Raw genomic sequence first — 15,868 nt, 5'->3', positions numbered from 1 at the left:
CTGATGAATCGGCGTCATGTCGTTTCTATGTCCAACACAAACATAAAAATGACATGTCGTGCACCTACTGACGCTGGAATTTGGTACTTAAATTTCAATTTTTCTTGCTGGAGTTGCTGTAAATTAAAAAAAAAAAAACAATTACCTACATTTTGCCCAAGTTTGTGGTATCACCCAAAGGCTCACTCTTCATAAGCAATAAACATGGAGAATTCATAGGATAAGATGACTTATTTTCTGGGAAGACAAATACTTTCATGAGAAACTTTTGAGTGTGGTTGTCACTCTAGTTATGGTGTTTTTAATTCACGTGTTATGATATGAATAGATGAAAATGTTGGTGTTTTCCAACTTAAGTTATAACTGAGATCAATGAGTCCTCATAGCAACACATGATGTTACTAATTCACATGTTATGATATGACGGAACGTTAGGATTGATACTTTTCCAACCCAGTTTTAACTTATATCAATAATGAATAAAATATGTGTTTATAGCCCATGTGAAATCGTAACACCAAGTGTGATAGTCACACGAAAAACTCTTGATCGCATGGAGATCAAATTTTTTGCACTCACAACCCTCTGTGGTCTCTGTGATTTGTCTCGTTGACACATGGTCATTTATTTAAACTCCACTTAGCAATATTAACTCTTCAATTTATCTTCTCAATTAAAAAATTAAAAACTAAAGATAAATTAAGTCAAAATGACAAATTTCACTCAAATAAATAAATCATAGAAAGGTCACAAAGAATTTTAAGTGCATAAGATTTGAAGTCGAACGCATGAAGAACGAATAAGTTGTACATTACATAACCAAACGCCCCATATAAAGCTCCAAAACTTTCACATAAAGAATATGTTTCAAAAAATTCTGCTACTCTTTGGGGGAGTGAGCAGACTAAATTTTAGCCAACTAGCCTATATATTTAAGACTGCACTCTTTCACATCAATCAAACGCAAAGAAACACTCATACTCTCTCATGGCGCACCACAATCACTTCCCTTTTGTGATAAAATCCATGATCACTGCTTTGTTCTTCATATTGCATTGTATCATGTTTAGCGGTACGGTTGCAGGAAGCCGGAAAGGGCAATGGCAACAGCTACTAAACAACACCGGTGTGGTGGCCATGCATATGGCATTGACACACCACAACACTGTCATCATGTTTGATCAAACAGAAGCAGGCCCTTCGGGGTACAGGCTTCGAACGCGCCACAACGGAAACAGATGCACAGATAACCGTGATGACGTAGCAGACTCGTCGTGCTATGCTCACTCCGTGGAGTACGACATTTCTAACAACAAAGTTAGGCCTCTGAGGCTGTACACTGATACCTGGTGCTCCTCGGGGTCTTTCTTGAGCAACGGGACACTTCTGCAGACAGGCGGATATGGGAGTGGCACGCGAAGAATTCGATACTATAGACCTTGTGGTAATGGAAAATGTAATTGGAGGCAGTCAGAAAGATCGTTATCTAAGGATCGTTGGTACGCTTCAAATCAATTGCTCCCGGAACATGATAGGGTTATTGTGGTTGGTGGAAGAAGGACATTTACGTACGAATTTGTTCCAAAAATGTCATCCAATGAAGGCTCTCATGAGCTTTCGTTCTTGCACCAAACTTATGACCCAAACGAAGGAGGGAACAACCTCTATCCCTTCCTTCACCTTTCATCAGATGGAAATTTGTTCATCTTTGCCAACCGAAACTCCATTCTTTTCGATTACGAACGCAACAGGGTGATCAAGACCTTCCCACGCATTCCCGGTGATGGCTCAAGGAACTATCCAGGCTCCGGCTCATCAGTGATCCTCCCTCTAGACCATGCAAACAGGTTCGAAAAAGTGGAAGTCATGGTGTGTGGCGGCGCTGCCTCAGGAGCCTACAGAGCAACAAGACAAAACAGGTTCTTGAAAGGCCTGAGCTCTTGTGGAAGAATGGTGATCACAGGGAACAGACACAAGTGGAACATGGAGAACATGCCAGGCCCTCGCCTTCTCAACGACATGCTCATCCTCCCAACCGGAAATGTCCTAATCATCAACGGTGCCAAGCGTGGCTCGGGTGGATGGAACAATGCAAGAAATGCTTCACTCCGGCCTTACCTCTACAAACCAAATAACAAACTAGGCAAAAGGTTCTCGGTCCTCAAGTCCACGAAAATTGCAAGAATGTATCACTCCTCAGCCGTTCTTTTGCCCGATGGGCGGGTTTTAGTTGGTGGTGGAAACCCTCATGACAGGTACACTTTCAGCAATGTGGCCTACCCAACAGAGCTTAGGCTCCAAGCATTTGTCCCACACTACATGAGAAGGAAATACCATACACATAGACCTACTAATGTGACCATACAATATGGTCAAAATAATTACAATGGTGTGAGGTATGGGGAAGAATTTAATGTGACGTTTCTCTTGGAGAGGAAACCAAGCGATGTGGTGGAGTTTACCGCTTACTCGCCGCCTTTCACGACGCACTCCATATCCATGAACCAGAGGCTGCTCAAGCTGAGGTGCAAGAGTCTGGTTATGGCGCAGGGTGGTTTGGTACATGCAGTTGTGGAGGCTCCTCCATCTGCTAATGTTGCACCCTCTGGCTATTACATGCTTACTGTTGTGAATGGTGGGACTCCTAGCATGTCTGAGTGGGTTAGGTTCATGCATCATTGAGGTCCTCTGTTGATTTTAGTACTGCTACTATATATATATATATATGATCCCCAAAAATGTTAGATGGGGATGAGAATAATTCATGTTTGCAAAAGAAAGAAGCCATTTTAATGTTTTCTCATGATTATAACCAAAGGGTTTTCTATTTTTTTTTCCTTTATCTATTTGTTTATTTTAATTCTGTTAAAAATTTACAAACCTGTTTAAAAGTGCTTAAAATAATTAAAATTGCTTTCAAAATTATTTTTTATTATATTTGACAACAAAAAAAAACGTGATTTCAAGAAACACTTGCATTTTTATTAAAAAATTTAATATATTTTTAAAAGCACTTATGGGCAAAAGTTTTTTTTTTAAAAGTATTTTTAAACCAGGCCCATATACATATTAAACCTGCGCACCTATGCTTATAGAAGATAACTAGTAAATTTTACCCTTACACGTTATTGCGCGAGTAAGAATATAATTATAGATTATGTTTTTAACATATAAATAAGCAAAGAGTTATAAATACAAAACACAAAATGGAAAATATATTTTTATAAAGCTGTCTAAGTTTATATAATTTACAGAAAAGACATTATCAAATGCCTTATCATCAGTATACAAAAAATGGTTAACCTAGTATTCCCCCTTGACAGTTAGTGCTTCATTTGCATGACTACTTGAACAAAAAATACTGTAAAAGAGCACATTGTTTACATACACAAAAAGAATGGGGAATTGAAGTGAGGATCTACTATTTACACACACAAAATTATCAACTTATACTTGTTTGTTTTGGATTACAGATGCCAACATTCTTTAAGACATGAGCAAAAGTTTTTTACTTGAAGCAGTCACTGCAGAAAAAGAACATTATAGCAGAAGAGTAAGATGAACAAACCAAAGATAAAAACATCAAGGCTTTTATTTGGCATGAACTCGTATAAAAGCAGCTTTTCCTCTCCCTCAAAGCTGCACGCAAAGAGCCGCACCAGGTTTTTGTGTTGGAAGTCTTGCAACGGTTACCACCTCATTTTTGAACTCCTCTAAGCCTTGCCATGACTAATCTACACCTACTTTCGTATTGATTTTGTTGTATTGATTCACCAAATGTATGTCTAACCTTTCTTAGCATTTTCAGTTGTTTTAGTGCAATGATGTGCATGAATTAATACAACATAAACTTACATAGTTTGTGAGTGAATCACCTAGAAACTAAGGTATGTGTAGGCATTTATTCACGGAATCAACTAAGGTATGTGTAGGCCTTTATTCACGACGGGTTAAGTAGTTTTGGAATTCTCTTTCGCTTCACATGGAAACCTGCTTTACCGTCTCTAGGCTACTAATAAGTGTGCTCAACGTTCAAATGGTTCTTTGACACGCTACTTAGCTTTTCTGATTATTTAGTTAATTAAGTCCATGATGACAATACTATAATTTCAAAATTGATAGCAAACAACCATTCCTTCAAATGAAAGTAGTTGATGTTAAATTGCAGCAGGAAAAGCAATTAATCTAATAGTGTTCTTATTTGGTTATAAACAAAAACATCATCATCACCGCTTTTAACAACACACAGTCCATATTAACAAAATATCACCATCACCACTTTAATAACAGTACTTGATATAGTATATATATATATATAAGACTTATAATGCGTGATATATTAACAAATATCATAGTACAGTTTCTAAACAGAAGCAAAACCAACCAGCCAAAAAAAATTCAATTCAAGTGAACGCTAAAACATAGGATATAACACTCAGATCAATTGATAAAAGGAAAAAGTAAAAAAACTTTATACCTGACAAAAAGAAGCATGAACTCTAGCCACAAATCCTTAAGACAGAACCTATTTCCAATAAAATAAAATAAAAATAAAAATGCATGCTCCAACGAAAGAACATCATAAACAGTAAAACACACTACTAGAAATTTGACTTTTACTAACAAAAGTACTTTGTCGGCAAAAATCAAAATTTGTTGGCAAAGAGTCTTCCCCAACAAAAAATTTTGTCAGCCATTTCGTCACGCAAAGCATATCGGATAAGAGTTTCCTGAAATTTTTTTGTGTTTCGTCGGCTAAGGTTCAATTTTTCTCAATAAACTATTTTTTGTCGGCATTTACATCTTTCCCAACAAATATTTCATCGGTACAGAGCTTTTATGCCGGCAAATAATACTTTTTAGCCAACAAATTATGTTCATCATCATGGAAATTTTGTCAGCGCAGTCTTCTCTCCTGACAAAATTAGTATCGTCGGGAAAGACATTTAATTTATATAAAAAAAATAACTCTTTAATGCTCAACTATTATATATGCAAATCCAAATACAATACAAAAATTTTTTAAGAAATAATACTTTGTTGATTGATAAATTTCAAATGTACACCTAGAATGCTTATACAAAAGCATGTCACACAATAAAATTATCCCACTGCCATTCCTTAAAGTCGGCTGCCATGTAGCATTATGCAAGAGCTTGTGTCATGAGGAAAGGGGCATTCCCAGCTTCATTTCCACACAAGAAAATGATCATTCCCAAATTTATATCAAATGGCCTTCAAAAATCCATTAGCACCAAATATGCAGGACCTTGTGTCATGGGGCAAGAGGCGAAGAATTTAGTGGCTTACTGAAGACCATCAGTTGCGACCTCAAACCTTGGATGATATAGCACCATAGTAGAAAATGGGGAAGGGCTACAATAACACCATAGTATTACAATAAACAATGAAGACTTAACCAATTTGTCAACAAGAAAGCATGTAGTTATATCTAATACTTTCCCATTACAAGGAGCTCATCCCTTTCTAAGTTCATATTCCTCCAATCCCAATATACTTGAGACATTATATTGAATGTTAACTCACAAAGTCCTCCTTTACGATAGTCCAAATTGACATTATATTGAATGCTAACATTTAAAAGTTAAGTGCATGCCAAATTTGGGTACTGCAAAACTAGGAAAAGTATTGACAAATAACTAGTTAATATCTATTACCTGATCAACCCGTAGAACAGTGAAGGCAGCATCTGCAGCATAATTGAGAGTAAAGAACCTGTAACAAGTCGACTATTAGTTTGTTTGTCAACTTCAATGTTCTTTGCCAGCAAACTTTTCATCGGCATAGGTCTAAATGTTTCGAGCCGACGAATTAAATTTTTTGTTGTGCAAAGACTCTTGTGCCGACAAAATTTTACTTTATCGGCTTTAAGTTTGTGGGCAAAATAATATTTTCTAGTAGCGACAACATCACAATTGCAGAGAAAAAACAAAAACTCTAAAGCAAAACAAAACAAAATCGAAAGCAAAAAGCACAACAAAAAAGAGGATCAAACTTACAAACATAGATTGAGGACCAAACTTACAAACCCAGATTTGCAAGCAGCAATACAAAAAGAGGAGAAAAAGCAGAAGTCCAAAGAAAAAAAAAAGAAAAATATGACAGCAAACGTGCAAAAAGAAAAAAGAAATAAAAGAGAAGAGCTTACAAACCCAAATTTGCGAGCAACAATAGAGAGAGGGGAGAAAACGCAGAAGTCGAAACCAAAAAACAAGACAAATGAGAGAGCAAACGTGCGGTAAAGAAAAAAAAAGTTGAAAAGCCAAATGCAAGGATGATCAACACGTGGTCTGCCATGCCCTATATATATATATATATTTTCTCCCACTTCGCATCATGAACTGCCCAATATATATACACATTTCTGCCACTTCGCATTTATTATCTCATTTTCAAGGAATGGCCTTCGTTACTACCACCAGGCAACTGCAATGGCAATGGCATCTCCCTTTTCCTTTGTCTCTCTCTCTCAAATGGAAGGGGATGATCAACACGTGACATAATGTACATCAAAAGCAACCAAAATATGCTTTCAACATCACCAATAATATATATATATATATGTATGTATATATTTGTACCACTTCGTATGTATTATCTCTTTTTCGAGGAATAGCGCATTTATTATCTCTTTTGTGGGTAGCCCTTATCTTTTGGCTTTTTTTCGAAGGCTTCGGATGTAGCAAAGAAGGGAGTGCATGCTGAAGAGAGACGCGAGGCCGCGAAGGACAAAAAGGACTTTTTCACTGTAGCAAATTGTAAACAGTACGGGAACCGAAGCAGAAACCAAGGGTATTTCTGCCCTTTCACTATTGGTAAACAGTGCTGCCTCTCGCCTACTGAACAGTACATTTCTGCCGAGCTTTAGTAGATATAAACTAGATAGTAATGCCCGCGCGTTGCTGCGGGATTACAAATTACATGAATAATTATGTAACTTCATTCTCTTCAAACAGTTTCTCCAATTACTAAAGAATTTTATTAAACAGGGAATAAGATCATTTTCTTGTCACATAATTAGCGTTTTCAATGTATCAAACCAAGTGGTAATTATTAAGATGAATATGTTAAACATATATGATAAAATCTAATAACCTGAAGAATAGTGTTTTAATTGATATCAACAACCAGAAACAGAATTGTAAATATAAAGTTAGGTAATTTAATGGTTACAAACCCATGTAAACTACCTAGACAAAAAGAAATTAAAAGTAGATGAAAATTAAGGATTGACTTGAGCTTGGAGTTCACAGAACGCTTTTAAGAGTAGTAAATGTTCTGTTGGATTGAGTTGTATGAGATACTCTTCTCTGCACAAACAGCACAATGGCAAAGTGCAGGGTTACTAAACCCAAATTACAAATTATGCAGTCAATCTCTCTACCCTCCTTTTTATTTATTTCCTCCAATTGCATCAAAACATACTTTGAAGTTCATTCAATCAAGAAATTCGAACATATCATAAAGACGAATTCAGTTCTTAATTAGCATCAAGAACATGATATTAAGATACATCAGACACCCGAGTAATTCATTAAATACACAGATTAAGCATAAACAGTCAAATCTCATAAACTACCCAAAAAGCATTAAGTAATGATCAAACATGCATTAAGATCCACAATGAAGTAGCAAAATGAAAACAATCATGAGATTTTCAAGTGGAAGTACCTCATTGAAAGCCTTCTGGAAGCACTGCAACACCTTTTGGAACCTTTGACTACACATTTATGTAAATAGTTTTTACATATCTCAATGCTTACAATACATTTAATCCCTCATTAAAAACTATTTACATAAAACATATAATAGCTGTTGATAACTCTATATACACATTTGTTCAAAATATAGCGATGTACTCTAAAAATTGCAGCACTTTGACTACTAAGCAAATAGCCACCCAACCAAATTGTCAGTTTTTACATGCTAATTCAAAATTCGCATAATCAGCTAAGATAACATATAAATTATCATTTTTCTTTTCAATTAAAAAACCATATCTATTAAAAACCTATAACTTTGACTACAAATCAAATAACCCATATGCCAAACAATCATTTGTTTTAAAGAAAAAAAAAAATCTAAAACTTAATTAGTGAAACAATATACACAAAACCATGAAACATTACCCCAAAAGGAAAAAGAACTTACATAAGTCATTTCTTACATATCGAGTAGGCATCCCACTTGTTGACAGTCCCATCAGAACCTAACATTGAACAAAAATTTAAACATTTCATAATCTGGGGTCTTAAGTACCTCCTATTATCCCTAATTTTCTAGGTAACCAAAGAGTGGAAATAACTAAAGTAGAAAAACCCAGAAAGGGGAAAGGCAAAGAGAGAGAAAACTGTACCATTTGGAGAAGTTGAATCCCCATGTGAGTGTTTTGGTAGAAGCCAGTACCCCTCAGTACGTCCGTGATAAAATAATCAAAGCCGACGGTAATGGTTGCTTCGTCTTTGGCTCCATAGACCAGCTCTATTAGAGATTAACGTACAAATTATTCGTTATAGCTTAAAGTGCAAGTAATATGGAAGAAAAATGAGAAACAACATCAAATTCTAACAGAAAGAGAAATATTGCTAAACTAAAAGCTTGTTAAAGACATATCAGCGGTCAAAAGTTTATGCAAGAACCATACCCCACTGGTGTGGATTCACCAACAACAATATCTTGAAATCCACGTCCAAGAACTTCATCGATTGCGCCGTTACAAATGTTAGGAATCCTTCTGTTGTACAGAAGGCAACATAGAAACATAAATTAACCTTAGAACCACATATGACGAAAATGAATGAATGTTTCAAATGCAGTTTGCTAATACTTTTTCACGATCCAATTCTTGTGATCGAATTTTCATGTTCCACAAAGTTTAGTAAATAGTTATTCTATCTTGGATTCACAGATAATCATCAGATTGCAAAGTACATTACCTTTTTGGTAGGCTCAGGAATTTCCCCAAGTCTTGGTTTGAGAGTCTAATGACATCTTTTGTAGCAAATATGCTGCTTGCTTCTAAAGAAGGCAAACAGTGAAGGAAATACAATCAACAAATACAAACAAAACCTAGGTCTTGGAGCAGTGAATATAGTTTGAATTTTACCATTTTACACGGAGGTAAAAGTCAAAAGTCAATCATTAAGAGGAAATACACAATTTTGTAAACGATAGATTGAAGAGGAAATTAGTCTTGTTTTAACTACAGAAATTTTACTTTGCAGTCAATTAAATCATTATTTCACTTCTTCTTTTGCTAGTTGGTTTCAAACTCTAATAACCCATGTCTTTTTTTAACATGACCAATATGTGATATTTGTTGCTGAAGAAAGAGGAAGATAAATAGAAAAGAACAATTTCGTCGTGATGACAAATGCAAATTTCAATATATTTAAACACAATCCAACTCGTGATGCTTAGCTTTAAAGGAATTGAATTTGAGTTGGACATTTGAGGTATAAATTCCCTAAGTTTGTTAGGAATTTTTTTATTTCCGAGAGCTTTATATAAGGTAGGCACACATCTTAGTCTAAGTGAAAAATGACGTTTGAGGATTACATCTTAGCATATTCAGTTAATGATTCAACAGCCTCTGAATGACAATGGTACTCACATTATTTTTCACTTCGATGAAATGTGTGACAAAGGTACTCACATATTACAATAGCCTAAATCAACATCGCATTGTTAAATCATATTATTAAATCGGACCAACAAAAGGTAGTCACATTATTAAATCAGTTTAAACTGTATCCAATTCCCGGACACGTATAATCTATATCTAGAAAGAAACATTCAGCAAAAACCATTCCTTACTAATGCATTTACTGGAAACTTACTGCAATTTACAATTCCACTATTTTACTCATATCTAACTTCCAAATTTTCTTATAAAATGCTCATCAAGATTTGTCCAAAAAAATCTACAAACACACACAATTTACTTCATTTGTTGTCTAATTCATAATCCGGAAGGAAAAATCAAACAAATATTAGTACAACTAATTAGGATCAGAACAACATACCTTATTTGGGCTTGTTGTCTCATCAAAGTCAACTAATTCAGAATACGACACCAACTGGAATTGGCTGGAAAAAACTCGGATCTTTGTAACTCCACCAATTACTAACAATAAAGAAAATAATTCAATAATAAGTATCTAATTCAGAACAAAATTTTATTACTTTGAAGCACACATGAAAAGTTAACACAAACCCTCTATTTCAACTGTATCCTCTTGATTTTTGTCTCGGTTTCTACTGCTCTCTAACTCAAGAAACCGCTCTCTAACCCAAGAATCCACTCTCTAACCCAATGAAGGCCACTCCTACCATGTCCTTCGGTGAACATATATCTTCTGAGTTCTTCCTTTACATGCAGAAAAAGTCTAAAAAATTAAAAAGCCACAAACCAAAAATTTTAAAAAAAAAACAACTTTTTTCATACATTTATATCAGTGCATACCTCAAATATTTATTTCTTCCACTTCCTAAATATTTCATAATCTCTGGGTCAGTTCCGTGTGTCTAACCTTTTCAGCTTGGATATTCATTTCTGTTATGTCATATTCGAACATACGGACAACGAAAAGTAGAATTGGAGAGAATAGAATAGCTACATAATACATACTTGAGATTTTCCGGTGGAAGCGTTCATGTAAAATTTTACGAAAGGGGAACAATGGCTCCTCCAGCTTTGAAATAACATCTGGGCAAACAAACACAAATCCACATTTATAAATTCAAACTCCCAATTAACTGAATGGAAGAAGTCCCAAATCCAAAAAACCACGATCTCCTAAAGCGGAAAACAAAACCAAATAGAACACCATGACCCGGAATCCGAAGTTACAAATAAAATCCCAAAAACACAATAACAAAATTTGAACCAAAAACCCATTTATAAATCCAAATTCACACTCCTAAACACATAATATTCAAAATAGGGAATTACCCGCACCAGATCGGCAGCAGGAAACGCAATCTTTTATAGGCTCCAACTTTCCTTCAAATCGAGACCAATTTCACTATTTTTCAGCGAGAGAGCACTCTGGTTTGTCAAGTGAGGCAGCGAAAATTGAGAGCGAGAGAGGGCGAGTTAGAGAACAACAGAAGAGAGATCTGTGAGAGAGCAGCAGAAACCGAGACAAAATCAAGAGGATACAATCGAAATAGAGGGTTGATTGATGATGGTTTCTATGGTTTGACGGGGTGTGGAGCCAGTCGGAATCGGTGAGGCAGCAGAAACTGAGAGGCAGAGAGGGCAGTTCGAGAACAACAGAAGAAAGATATGAGAGAGAGAGTAGCGGAAACCATGAGAAAAATCGAGAAGGTACGGTTGAAAAATGGAGGGTCGATCGATGATCGACGCGTGGACCGAATGGGCAAAATAGCCATTTGACTGTACAGAGGAGGAAACAGCAAGGCAAACGGAGGAAAAACCGAGGGGCAAAATCGTCCCACCACTGGTCATCCACAGTACCACCCTGATTGGGTTTTAGTATATAAAGATATTGACGTTGGTGCGTTCGCAAGTGGTTGGTTTCAACTTTCTGGGCCATGAAAGTCTATTTCATATAAATTAAGGGTGGGGACGGCTTAGGTTGAGCAGCCCTACGACATTACGTCTAGTTTCAAGCATATATCTTGATTCGTTCGACCTTCTAGATTGGGACGGCCCTTAAATTTTAGGGGTCATGTGTGGGAAGATAATAAACAGACCATTATACAAATATTTTTGCTACAAAACTAATTTATGTGTCTATAGTTGTATTAATAAAGGATATAAATGAAGAATTATTACTTGAGTTATAGTTTAAATCAACAAAAAATATGAAACAAATAAATGAAAACAAAATTTAGAGCAAAGCCGGCATAATCTTACTAAAAACATAAAAATGATTTCTCTTATGCATATGGAGGCAATATTTCTCTTACTCACATGCAAAATCTAGAGAATTTGTTGAAATTTTTTTGCCACAAACCAAGTTGGTACATATGTAAATGATACCATCTTTTAGGGGGCCTTTAAAATTGGGAGTCCTGTACAAGAGCACCTATTGCACATGCCCAAAACTGCCACTATTCCCAAATAACCATGGGAAATTTTTTGCAAAAGAAAGAAGCCATTTTAATGTATTTCTCATGATTATAACCATAGGGCTTTCTTTTTTTTCTTTCCGTTATCTATTTGTTTATTTTAATTCTGTTAAAAATTTACAAACCTGTTTAAAAGTCCTTAAAATAATTAAAAGCGATTTCAAAATTATTTTTTATTATATTTGACAAAAATATATATATTAAACGTGCTTCCAAGAAGTGACAAAAAAGAATTAAACGTGTTTTCAAGAATCACTTGCATTTTTATTAAAAAAATTAATATATTTTTTAAAGCATTTATGGGCAAATTTTTTTTAAAAGTATTTTTAAAAGGAAAACTAATGAAAATAACTTGAAAACTTTGAGTTTTAACGATAAAGGCAAAATAAAGAGTAAAGTAAAAAGTATCAAGTTTGACATTTTAGTGTAAAAATATGATTTTTCGTTAAAATAAACAGTATCACGGATTTTTCGTTAAAACTCCAATTTTTTAACCAAGCTTATATTAGACCTGCGAAAATATATATATATTGTTGTGATAATATGTGGATGGGCCACATGAATAGTTTGTTACTATTTATGCACAGTATTTTCACTATTCATTTGTGGAAAATTTGTAAAGTGAATAGTGCTTTCTTTTGTTTATATATTTGAAGAAGAGAAGAAGAGTTGGGTGACTTACGGAAGAGGAAGAGAGCGAGAGAGGAAAGAAGAGGAAGAAGAGAAAATGAGGGGTAGATTAAAGAGAGTTATCTTTGTACTCCTATTATTCTAGATTATAATGAAAGCACCACTGCTGCCCCGAGGACGTACTCCAGTCACACTGACTGTAGAGGAACCTCGTAAATTTTGTGTCTTGTTTCATTTATTCCACTACACCCACCGTCGATTTTACAACACGTTATCAGCACGAGAAGCTCTCATGTCGGTGGAAAGCACTACTTACCTCTCACATCTATCGGCTGGAATCTCACAGATAAGAAAATCTTTTCATTTCATTCTCATATCTCTAAATGACTAATTTTCTTAAAGTAAATATACATGTGGTTATATAAGTATTGTCATTATTATTGGCAGAAAATCCGACGATCATATGAGCTTTGAAACTTCAACTTCCAGTGCTCATACAGAAACCATTCCTTCATAAAAGTTGTTCCTTATCCTCTCTCCCATAACATACCAAAATTCCAGAACCATCCAACGGTTAAATCATTCCATATCTTAGAAATAATACTACAGACTCAAAATCCGCAGAAAATTTGGCAGCCATGTAAATAGCCACTGAACTCCAACTTCCTGACATCCGATTGAAATACTTGCTTCTTGAAAGTTGTTTGTCCGCCTAGTACCTAGAACATATCCAAATTTCAGAAATTGTCAACGGTGCGATCGTCGTAGATGACTGAAACTTCAACTCAGCTTCCATTTCCGCAGAAAACTGGACAGCCATCTTATGAGTACCAAACCTTCATTTTCAGAAGCTCAGCTCGAAACTGTTTCTTCACGAAAGTTGTTTGGTATCTTCTTATCCATATCATACTAAATTTTGAGTTAAATCTAACGGTTTGATCTTCTTATAAGTGGCAGACAAAGAAAAGTGTGATTATTTTGGGTAGTTGGAAAGAAAGAAAAATATACATATATAAATTGAAAAAGGGAGCAAATGGATGGTGTGTCGGTTGGACTATTTAAAGAAAACAAAAAGGTTTTGGAAGTGAGTTGCACCATTCTGAAAATAAAAAATAAAAATAAAAAAATTGGAAAGGTGGATTTTTGGTGCATGATGTTGTCACAAAAGGAGAAAAGAACAAATATTATTGGATGGTACACAGCACCATGTGAATGAATAAGAAACGAAAATATATATTTATTTATGTGAATGGTGTTGGCTTAAAACACTTTCACAAGCTCTATTTATTTAAAGCAATTTATTTACAGTGGGTAGAATTATTACCCTTTGCTTTAAAGCTTTGATATTTATGTGCATGGTGTTGGTTTAAAGCCCATGTCACAAGTTTTATTTACTTTAAAGCAATTTATTTATCATGGACGGTTTTACCACCTACTGCTTTAAGTTTTGATTTATGTGAATGGTGCTGAATTAAAGCCCTTGTCACAAGCTTTATTTACTTAAATGCAATTTATTTACTATGGTTGGAATTACCGCCTATTGCTTTAATTTATTTATTGTACTTATCTTTTGTTACTATGAGTATATACAGGACCTGAAGTTCCTTGATCAGATCAGAACCTGCAGTTTCTTGATCCTCATCATATAAAATGATTGGACCCGAAGTTCCATCATACAAAAGGATCTGGCATGAAGTCCCTTGATCCTGAAGATCAGGACATGAAGTTCCTAGATGAGTACCGTAAGTTTGAAGTGCCGCAGTGCCTTAACTTAATTGTAATAAAACCCATAAGAGTCTCAGTTTACAGACTATTAAATAAGGACCAGAAGTTCCTTATGTCCATACTCAAAATGGTTTAGCAGAAGCCTTTATTAAGCGAATGAAATTGATTTCTCGTGCTCTGCTCATGAAAACGAAATTGCCAATTTTCTACATGGGGACATGTAAACTTTACATGATGCATTATTAATTCGGTTGAGACATGTTACCGACCATCAATACTTCTCAGTACAACTCGGGTTTGGAACCAACCAAACATTATACATTTACGAGTTTTTGGTTGTGTTGTCTATGTGCCTGTAAGACTGCCACAACGTACTGAAATGAGGCATCATTGCAGATTAGGCATTGATGTTGAACACCATCTATCATTCAATATTTGGAATTCTTGATTGGGGATATGTTTACCGCATGGTTTGCGGACTGTCATTTTGATAAGACAATTTTCCTGACATTAGGGGGAGAAAATAAGACCGTTCCAGAAGAACGAAGAGAATTTGTCTTATTTTGATTCACGAAGTAATCAATATGAAAATGAAGTAAGAATAATTGAATGATGCAACAAAAGTGATGAAATCACATATACTTACTGCAAATGTGCCTACAAGAATTGATGTCCCTGTTGGACAAAAAATAATGAGACAGTAAATGATTTATCTGTTGCACGCCTGAAACGTGGCAGATTTTTAGACTCAAAAGGTTCAGTTATTCGAAAGAATAATAATATGGCACTACTGAACTATTGCATTCCCGAAGCATAACTGTTGCATGCCAGAAGCATGACAGTCGCCGTATGGATACACGTCCCAGATATGATAATCCACAGACATGGGAATATTGATGTCTCATGCATGAAGCATGATTGACGTATAGGTTCTAAATGACTCAACTCTTGGAAGTGGAGATTAAAATCCAAGCTCTATAACGCTCAAGAAGAGGTTATGATCCGCATTCTCTAAACTATGACTATCCTGGAAGAGATAGTGTAATGCCCTTGAAGAGGCAATGGATATCCAAAGAAATGAAAAGCTTTTATGCATGCGCATGCACATGAGAATATGGGATCACGGATTGATGATAACCAATGGTAATTTTGGTTTTTACAAGTAGCTACTAAATTCATCAATGAGCTGTGTTAATATTGAGTCACGTTCTTTTGTTCGTCGACAAAAGAAAAATTATTGGCCAAAAATGGAGAAAGGCAATTCCATTACAATTTTGTAAGAACGTGGGCAAATGAACCTATATATATTTGAATACAATACAAATAGCCAAAAGATGTTGAACCAAGAAGGTTACATATGGGCATTTGTAATACAGTGTAATACACTCACATA

The 15,868-nt window shown here is 35.2% G+C and overlaps 2 protein-coding genes and 1 long non-coding RNA gene across 7 annotated transcripts; 2 read left to right on the top strand and 1 right to left on the bottom strand.

Annotated features, from left to right (window-relative positions):
- Positions 1–974: 974 nt before the first annotated feature.
- On the top strand, positions 975–2,827 carry LOC126600466 (aldehyde oxidase GLOX-like). The gene has a single exon (XM_050267028.1). The coding sequence runs from the start codon at positions 988–990 to the stop codon at positions 2,680–2,682; it is 1,695 nt and encodes a 564-aa protein (XP_050122985.1). The 5' UTR covers positions 975–987; the 3' UTR covers positions 2,683–2,827.
- A 4,224-nt stretch (positions 2,828–7,051) lies between these two features.
- Positions 7,052–11,316, bottom strand: LOC126598617 (uncharacterized). Of its 5 annotated transcripts, XR_007614905.1 has the most exons (9): positions 10,976–11,316; positions 10,652–10,729; positions 10,238–10,409; positions 10,047–10,147; positions 8,958–9,039; positions 8,666–8,755; positions 8,378–8,502; positions 8,173–8,230; positions 7,052–7,331 (listed from the first exon to the last, which is right to left on the bottom strand). XR_007614905.1 is itself a non-coding variant. In XM_050264984.1 (6 exons), the coding sequence occupies exons 2-6, from the start codon at positions 8,721–8,723 to the stop codon at positions 7,244–7,246; spliced, it is 378 nt and encodes a 125-aa protein (XP_050120941.1). In that variant the 5' UTR covers positions 8,724–8,755; positions 8,958–10,039; the 3' UTR covers positions 7,052–7,243. The 5 variants fall into 5 exon arrangements, 2 of the variants coding, with proteins under 2 accessions (XP_050120941.1, XP_050120940.1); XR_007614903.1 differs by having other exon boundaries at positions 8,666–9,039; XR_007614904.1 differs by having other exon boundaries at positions 8,666–9,039; positions 10,982–11,316.
- A 1,370-nt stretch (positions 11,317–12,686) lies between these two features.
- On the top strand, positions 12,687–14,932 carry LOC126600940 (uncharacterized). Its single transcript, XR_007615624.1, has 2 exons — positions 12,687–13,637; positions 14,343–14,932. It is a non-coding gene; the product is annotated as an uncharacterized LOC126600940 (long non-coding RNA).
- The last annotated feature ends 936 nt before the right edge of the window (positions 14,933–15,868 follow it).

This window comes from Malus sylvestris, chromosome 14, assembly GCF_916048215.2.
Source record: "Malus sylvestris chromosome 14, drMalSylv7.2, whole genome shotgun sequence".
NCBI lineage: Eukaryota > Viridiplantae > Streptophyta > Magnoliopsida > Rosales > Rosaceae > Malus > Malus sylvestris.
The sequence above is the reverse complement of the archived record's forward strand: the minus strand, read 5'-3'. Positions and strand labels throughout refer to the sequence as shown.

Coding starts and splice junctions, on each gene's coding strand:
- LOC126600466 (XM_050267028.1), top strand. CDS start 988: ATGGCGCACCACAATCACTTCCCTTTTGTGATAAAATCCATGATCACT.
- LOC126598617 (XM_050264983.1), bottom strand. CDS start 8,723: ATGAAGTTCTTGGACGTGGATTTCAAGATATTGTTGTTGGTGAATCCA. Junction 8,503..8,665: donor GGTGAATCCACACCAGTGGG/GTATGGTTCTTG, acceptor AATCTCTAATAG/AGCTGGTCTATGGAGCCAAA. Junction 7,742..8,172: donor ATATGTAAGAAATGACTTAT/GTAAGTTCTTTT, acceptor ATAAATGTGTAG/TCAAAGGTTCCAAAAGGTGT.